At 32.4% G+C, this 9142-nt stretch overlaps 1 protein-coding gene across 2 annotated transcripts in view; it reads right to left on the bottom strand.

Moving 5' to 3' along the window:
* Positions 1–7: 7 nt before the first annotated feature.
* Positions 8–9142, bottom strand: part of LOC123557616 (H(+)/Cl(-) exchange transporter 4-like) — a 77525-nt gene continuing 68390 nt past the window's right edge. For both annotated transcript variants that reach the window (XM_053543949.1, XM_053543950.1), the window contains 2 exons: positions 7510–7604; positions 8–7206 (listed from right to left, as the gene is read on the bottom strand). In XM_053543949.1, the coding sequence (XP_053399924.1) occupies positions 7116–7206; positions 7510–7604 (186 nt within the window). In that variant the 3' untranslated portion in view covers positions 8–7115. The remainder of the gene's footprint in view (positions 7207–7509; positions 7605–9142) is intronic.

Genomic DNA, 9142 nt, shown 5'->3' with positions numbered 1-9142 from the left:
GAGAGCATTGTACATCAGTTATCAGTTTAATAACAGAATAATTTCACTAAGACAAAACATCTGATATGAGTACTCCACATACAATATCTATAATATGTCTTTAACGACATAAATCTTATAAATGTATTTATTTACTTTTGCAAATATTAAAGTGTAAAATGTTCATGAGATTCAACATTCTTTCAAGTTTGTAATTTCATCTGTTTAAATTGGAATACTTTCTTTTTTCAGTAATACAGTTTCACATAAAAGACGAAAACAAAGTGATTCAGTGAGTTCTTGACAATATTTAACACAAAAAGTCTATATTATTAATTTTGTGGAACAGCCCATGTCAACTTGAAATAATTTAGCTTTACTTTATACCAAACTATAACAACTGAACTTTAATGAGATCAATCATAATTCTAAGGACTAAATGCAAAAGTAGTATATCTGTTTCACTATTTGTAATATATACACATAGGCTAGTTTCGCACTGAACTCTCATATTGACTTATGATTTTTCACAGGTGTTTGCTATTAGTTTTTGAAAATTTTGGCATAACGATATACATGTACCGGTGTCAATGTAAAGTCTAATTCTGTTTTCCATCCACCTCAAAATTGACCAAAAATGTTTTTTCCCGGGATTTTGGGCTAAAATCGGGGTGTGTGCATTATACACTTGTGCGCATTATACATGGGTATCTACTGTACGTTCCTTTAGTTGTCTTACTTCTGTTATTTTTACTTTTTTCTTACCAAAAAAATCGAGTATTGACACATTTACAAAAATGACAATAAATATTTGAGCGCCGCTGTGAGAAACCAACATTACAGCTTTGTGACCAATAAGGATCCAGATCAGCCTGCATATCTTGAGCCACACTATTCACTGATCAGTTGCATACAAGTGCTGAAAATGCTAAATAGCGGATATTTGTTTGTTTTGAGTGGATATGGTATATATCTCATCGACTAGTAATGAAATTTTAATATTCCACGAGCGCTAAGCAAACAAATTTTCTCTTTATTTTATGCTTATCCTGTGGCAAAAAATGCTACAGTGAGTGATAACCAGTGACTGAACAGATATGGAATTTACTTCACTGATAGAATGCAGTATTTCAGTAGTTAGCATAAAATGAACAAGCAGTATGGATGTTGGGATAAACAAACAAAACAGATGAGCACTGATCCCGATCCATGTTGGTTGCAAAGCCCAAACGCTGGTGTTTGCACAGCACCGCTCATAAATAGTACATAAAATGAAAGCAATGTCTATTGAAAAACCGATTAAATATTATAACAGTAAGCTCAGTCGTTTATTATAACATAACTTGATCGTGTATGACATTGCAATATATATAAAACATCATGGGGGATTTATCACAGTATATATAATAAAGGAAATGTAAAACGTAAATCTATCTGAATAAATGATAAGGAAATTGAATGGAAAAACAAAAACAAATGAAATATTTACAGGAATAAATAAACAACATAGAATATTTTAGCATACAATAAAAAACAGTTAAATTTTCATCTGAAAATTTATTTACTTTTGGCTAGAAGGACATGGATGAGGAAAAAGGTGCCTGCTAAGGAGTACATTCTATGGTACTGTATGGTACTCTACCAGTACAACAATTAAATATATCAATGTCATCGCCAATATTCAATGGATGTTAAAACATTCCTGGTTATCTAATAATGTCAAAATTCTTCCAGTAACTGGTGCAACGCTACATTATTTCATTTGGTAAAGGGTTGTAAAACTTTCAAATTGTACCTAGCACATGACATGGTAATGTTTAAAGTAGCAGAGCACTTTGTAATTCACTATTTTATCATATATGCACTGTGGTGCACAATTTATGAGCAGGCACCTACCGGGATTTTAAGAATAAGTATCAGGGGCTAAAATTTTAATCCATCCATGTCCAATTGTCTACTTGCATCACTACAATTCAGACTGATTAAATCTGTACCTACTGATACTACGATGAAAATATTTTTCAAAGAACAATCCACAGCTTTTGAAGTCCAAATTTACACGTAAATCTTGTTTTCCCAGTTAAAACTTATCTGTTGACTTATTTTCTCTAATTAAGCTTAAACTTTGCCATTCTAAAACTTATATACAAGCTTTAATAGTTTAGTAGAATCTGCAGTGCCAAAGATAACACCTTTTCATTCTAATTTATAGATTATCCTTACTTTGCAAAATATTTAAAAGATTTCAGACCAAAACATTTCCTAAGTTTCAACAGAAAACTGATATTTCAAATAACTTTGTCTGTAGAATCCTGTAATCACCATGTTGTTTAAATGCCATTTTTTATACAATATTTCAGCAATCAAAAAGCAATAAATCAACAGCAGCCTGCTAAAACATCAAAACACATGCCCTCGCCCTTGCTTGCCGTAAGCTTGCTGCAAGTGCATAGACAAATTCATACTACACACATTCCTTTCATATACAATCCTGTTAAATCATTTACATTTTCGGGGTACTACTTTTTGTGGATTCTGTGATTGTGTCAATGGAAATTAAATTCCGAAGAATAGGCAAATCTTCTATCTATCTCCTTAAGATTTTAAATCCACAAATTCATATTACCAAGCAATAGTTGTTTTTATCAAAACCACAAAAACTAATGCCCATGAAATTCAATAATTTAACAATAGTTTACAGTACAGCCAATCAAAATTTAAAGATCTGATTTCATAACAAAAAGTTAATGATCAGAGTTTTCCACATGATTTAATAGAAAACAATTTTTGCTGTATTCTTATGTATCTTTAACAAAATTAATAACTTTTTTTTTCATTCATATCAACAGAATGAAAGATTAAAATTCTGTAACAAACAAAACAATTATGTACCAGTGAACAATAATAAATTCCCTTGATAAAATACAATAATTAACGTAAAATGAAAATTTGAATATGAGACCAAAAATAACCTCATCAACTTGAGTAAAAAAGTTTTGAGGTGAGCAGTAACATAAATAAAACTGGGTTCTATTTATCAGAGTTTTCTTTTTTCTTAACTTTTGGAAGCTTGGAATGAAGCTTTCATGCGTATCAACAGGCATTTTACGGACAATGTCTATTTATAATACAGTGTCAGGGATCGAGCACTATTCTAAATAATCAAACTGATATGGCCTTTTCATGTTTTTAGACATAATTTCTAAATAAGACATCCATTTTTATCAGAGCATTTTTGACAAAGCACTGCATAAGGTCATAGCCTTTCTATTTTTTTAGACATAAAATTACAAACAAGAAATCCCTTTTTATCAGAGTATTGGGGATAAAGCCACGGCACAGGGTCTAGTCTTTTTATGTTTTAGACTTAATTTCAAGATAAGAAATAAGTTTTAAAAGTTTTTTTTAAAATTTCAACGTAAGTTTAAATAGCTGCCTTCAATTGTATTTTATAGGTAAACCAAAAATGTTTACATAACAAAAAAAAAATCAAAGGCCTGAATGGCCTGAGTCGGCTAATGATTGATGTACTGACAGTATAGTCTACCAGTTTCAGTTTGTTTTTAGTTTTTTTTCTTAAAATTTCATAACACAGCTCGATATTTACCCAAAATATTATATCCGGATACGATTACACTTTTCTCCAGTTTGAACAATATATTTTACAAATTGTGATGATACGAAGACATTTAGCAGCAATTGGCAGTATCTGACATTGAAGTTTACGGTTAAATTACCTCTTATTTAAATCTTTTCATAAAAAAGTTGTTTCGTTTCGCCAAACATAGACGATCTACTTTCGATTTCAAAAACTACAAGAAAATACAATTTAATGTTTCGCCGATTTGTTTATTTCTTGAAAAATAAGAATTAAAATCATTTTTAATATCAGTAGTAACTAAACAAACCAGTAAGAGCTTCTTCTTCCGATAATTTATTAGTTTACTGACTGCAGAATTCAACCCACGCAAAGTTTATAGAAGTCATACGATGCGTGTTTACGTTCAATGTGGGAGAATTAAGGCTGATCGGCTATGTTACCTAACGCATCCAGACGATTCAGATTTTGTTTTTAAAAAAGCATTGTGTGCGTTTCTGTAATTTTATATACGTTTTTATACGCTTAGAAATTATTAGACATGCGTATTTGCATTATTTCTATACGTAATTTACGCTAATACGCATCTTATCTGGAGCCCTGCTGGAACAGCCCTGCTGGAACTATTTTTTGTCTTTTGCTGGATGTTACCCAAGCTTTGTAAGCCTGCGCAATTCTTAAAATGCACATTTATGCTTAATGAGTTACATTCGAGGATTGCACAATTACAAGTCATAAATATGACAGATTACATCGTATATTGGTCATAGCAAAGGGAATTGACACAACTTAACTTCATTCATGCAGTGAACTGTTTGAAGTTTGAGAAATCTAATGGAACTACATCCCTTCACTGTGTTATTTGGTCCGTTTAGAGAATCGTTGGATAGCAAGGACTCGTCAAAAGGCTTTCAGCCTTTAGCCGACTCAAAAAAATCAATTCATGGCCTCCAAAGATATTTTGATTTTATGATAGATAAATTTCAAAAATATCTGTATGTTTGAGACATAAAAATATACCATTTTTGGAAAGAAGTCTCAAAGTTATAAAACCATGTTCGGTGACCAGTCCCAGAACGCAACTTCACCATTGGTCAACTTCAAAATTAAGCTCACAAACAACCAATCAGATGCAAGAGTTTTTAGACTTTTAGACTGTTATTAAAAACTTTGGCCCAGGTTATAAATCAGAGTCTCAAAACTCTAGCATCTGATTGGCTGTTTCTGAACCAATATTTTGAAAGTGACCAATGGCAAAGCATCATTCTTAGACATTATCCAATCTCAGTTTTATAACCTTAGACCAAGGAATGCTTTCCACACCAATATTTGACTTGCTTGGGAGTTTGTGTACGATGTTACATCAGGTACTGAAAAAACTTCTGCTTTACTTCTTCATACAAAAAAAAAAAAAAAAAAAAAAAAATAAGTGAAGAAAGCTCTGATAAATAAAACCCAGGCTATAACTTAATTTGAAGGTAGATAAATATAATGGAATGCTAGATGCATATTCTACACAATACCACACATATTATGACAGAATATTTTATAATTTTCAACATGATAGAATTTTACATTTACACTACAGCTGTTTTTATTTCATTCTGAAATAATAGCTATTTCTATTATACAACAATTACACTGTGTTGAACTAGTCACAGTGACAGCAGAAATGCTGTTTTGTGGTATATCAATTGTGGAATCCAGTCAGAGTTCTCAGCAATCAATATATGCTCAAATTTATACCATTGGAAAAAATAACTTTTTTTTTTTTTAAATGGCTGAAACACAATCGTGCTATTGAATTTACCACATATGAGTGTTTCTTTCACTGCATATTCAACATCACTACCACATACTGTTGTTACCAGTTTAACACAGTGAAATACCACTGTGCTTAAAGACCAGAGAAAAAGTCACCATTCAGTAACAAACTACTACAAAGCTCTTTAGCTAATGCTTTGCAAATTAATTCATTCATTATAACCTTAGTGAAATGGCTTGCCAGTCAATAAATAGTCAAAACTATTTCCCCATGAAATTCCAAAGGAATGAGAGCTAATAGTTTTTGATTATTGAATGGCAAGCCATTCACTAAGTGTTTTCTTTCATGATACAGAAAAACACAAATCAAATTTGTTTTTCCTTAATTTTGGACTTTAGCCCACTACATCTGTGTTGAACTATAGACTGATCAATAGGACAAACTACATACAGGCGATTTAATATTTAAGGAGGTATGTAATAATCTGAATTCTAACACGATCCGATTCATTTTCCTATTAAAAAGCGAAGGCTGAAAACACTGAATTATTATACAACAATTCACTGTTCTGACGTCACAATTATTTCGTCATAGCGTCAAACGGCATAGCGGCGTGATGGAAAAGAAACTGATTGAAAACGGGCAAATATTTAATGAATGCCGTCAAGGATGTACTTTAAAGTCCTTGGTAATGTGTTAGAATCGAAATAATATATCTCATTTAGTGATTTGCTCTTGAATAAAATCATTGTCGTTCAGATGCGTATTATTATATCACTCGGGCTGCGCCCTCGTGATATAATTCCTTCGCATCTGAACTTCAAACAATGATTTATTCAGCGACAAATCACTAAATGAGATATATTATTTCTTAAACATAGCCATCTCTTGGCCAGTACAACAAAAAACAGCAAATATTGGTACTATTACTAAATAACAGTGTTTTCAAAGCACTAAAATTACTCATTCAGTTTAAAATACAGTTAAGTGACTTTCATCTTGAAATAATATTGGTGTTTTATGTAGCACTTTAACATATATGTAACAGTTTTTTTTTTTAAATATCCTAAATTTCAAACAAAAATGTATGATAAAGGTCAAAACATTGCTTGCACAGTATCCATCACAAGCACAGATCAAGCACAACCTAGATTACAAGATCTCAAGTACACATGACTTTTCAGTCCAGTAATATCTCCATGGCAACTAAAGTACAAAAACTCCCCCAAAATGCAACTAACAGCCCATTGTGTATTTAATACATTTCATTCATGATCATGGTAACAATAGCAACAAGTATCAGCTGTACAAGATGGTGAATGGATACTGTACTGTCTCCATGACAACATAGGCAATATGTCAATAGTAATAATTATTAAATTAATAACTTTGTTCCGAACCAAAAGTTATCCATTTCAATGTACATTTTTCAATACCATCAAATTTAAGGGTCGTTTCCATGGCAACAAAGCAGGAATATCATCAGAAACAAACATTTTGTATGTTCCAGTTTGATTGCTGCCCATGGTAACTAAGGAAAAACTTTCTCAAGCATCTGTTGAGCAGAGACATGTGCCGTCTGCTCAGTTTCCATGAAAATGAAGTTAGCATATTTGGAGTCAATGACCAGTGGGAAAAGATGGAATCTGGGTCAGTTGAGCTGAAGTGTCTCTTGACTGCAATATATCCATGACAACACTGTGACCACACCTGATTTCAATGATCAATATAAGATGATGGTATGTCGTCTGCACCTTTCAATGGTAACAATGATCAGTTGAACAAGATGGAGTCGGGATCCTGATTCTGGAGTTGAATTATGTGACGCAATACGTCCTTTTTTGTTATTATGCCAAGCAATCGCCTGAAAATATGACATTCATTAAAGATGTACAAGTCACAGAGGAACTATTTTACAAAACCAAGACTTGTTCATATTTCAATAAGAAAAATGTGATAAGTATATATCGTGAACTATAACTTTTTCCCAAAACCCAAGACTTAATTTACAGCATATCAAGACCCTTCAAAACAGTTCAGGCTTTTTGGCATGACTAAATATTCATAAAAAATCATTCTCAAATTGACAGTATAATTACGCATATTTACCTACGGTAATCAATTACATACTGAAAGTAATGTTAAGACACTGATATTAACCACTTACCCATTGACAGTGACTAAAGTCTGCCTGAGACCGAGTTTTCGGAACATTTCAACCACAGTCTCCATTGGAGTTTGGTCTGTTATGGTAACAGGGGCCTGAAAAAAGGAAATAAGGAAATAAAACACTATGAATGAGTTCATTTTAAAAGATGAGTTTAAAAGTGCTAAAATTCTTTTCCTTCAATACCATAGGTTTTATTTCATACTTGTATTTGAATGCATGTGTAGTAAATCTCTATAGAAAATCACAGTCTGCTAAATATTGCCTGCAAAATTTAACTGAGTTGCTGGCCACATATAAATCTACATGTTTAACATTTTCTGATTTATGTTTGAACGTGTAAAACTTATGATATTTCATTTTTTTAAACTTCAGGCACTTGAAATAAAAGATTAAAATCCTATACACTGGCATACCTATATAAGTATGAAATCACAACCAGAAGATGCTTTTGTAGACAAGAGGGTCATGATGACCCTGGATCGCTCACCTGAGTAATATGAGCTACATGTTTCAAATGTCAAACTGATGATAAAATATTAAGAAAGTCAGTAGGTCACATTCATGGTCAATGAAATTCAGTTTTACGATTTGTGTGCAAAACTGTATGTCATCAAAATTTCAAGGCTGTATCTTAAAAAACAAGAAAGTAGGTCAGTAGGTCAAGGTCACAGTCAAGTGACATCATATTACTTGGGGTCATCAGGTAATTATAATTAAACAGTCTTGGAAATAGGATCAGATGATTTTTTAAAGTATTTTTAGCTCGACTATTCTAAGAATAGTCTAGCTATTCTACTCACCCTGGCGTCGGCGTCGGCGTCACACCTTGGTTAAGTTTTTGCATGCAAGTACATACAGCTATCATTTAAAGGCATATAGCTTTGAAACTTATTTATTCTTTTTCTAGGTCAATTACCAACCTTACTGGGTCAAGTTCCATAACTCTAACATGTATTTTGAGCAAATTATGCCCCCTTTTGGACTTAGAAAATTCTGGTTAAAGTTTTACATGCAAGTTACCATCTCCAAAACTAATGCAGATATTGAATTGAAACTTCACATGTGTCTTCGGGGTTATAAAACTAGTTGATAGCACCAAGTCCCATAACTCTGACCTTCATTTTGGCCAAATTATGCCCCCTTTTGGACTTAGAAAATTCTGGTTAAAGTTTTGCGTGCAAGTACATACAGCTATTACTAAAAGGCATATAGATTTGAAACTTATTTTTTCTTTTTCTAGATCAATTACCTACCTCACTGGGTCAAGTCCCATAACTCTGACATGTATTTTGGGCAAATTATGCCCCCTTTTGGACTTAGAAAATCCTGGTTAAAGTTTTACATGCAAGTAACTGTCTCCAAAACTACTACAGATATTAAATTGAAACTTCACATTTGTCTTCGGGGTTATAAAACTAGTTGATAGCACCAAGTCCCATAACTCTGACATGTTATGCCCCTTTTGGACTTAGAAAATCCTGGTTAAAGTTTTGCGTGCAAGTACATACAGCTATTACCAAAAGGCATATAGCTTTGAAACTTATTTATTCTTTTTCTAGGTCAATTACCAACCTCACTGGGTCAAGTTCCATAACTCTTAACATGTATTTTGAGCAAATTATGCCCCCTT

The sequence above is a fragment of the Mercenaria mercenaria genome, chromosome 5 (genome assembly GCF_021730395.1).
Source record: "Mercenaria mercenaria strain notata chromosome 5, MADL_Memer_1, whole genome shotgun sequence".
Classification (NCBI taxonomy): Eukaryota; Metazoa; Mollusca; class Bivalvia; order Venerida; family Veneridae; genus Mercenaria; species Mercenaria mercenaria.
This window is presented reverse-complemented; position numbering and strand designations above follow the sequence as displayed.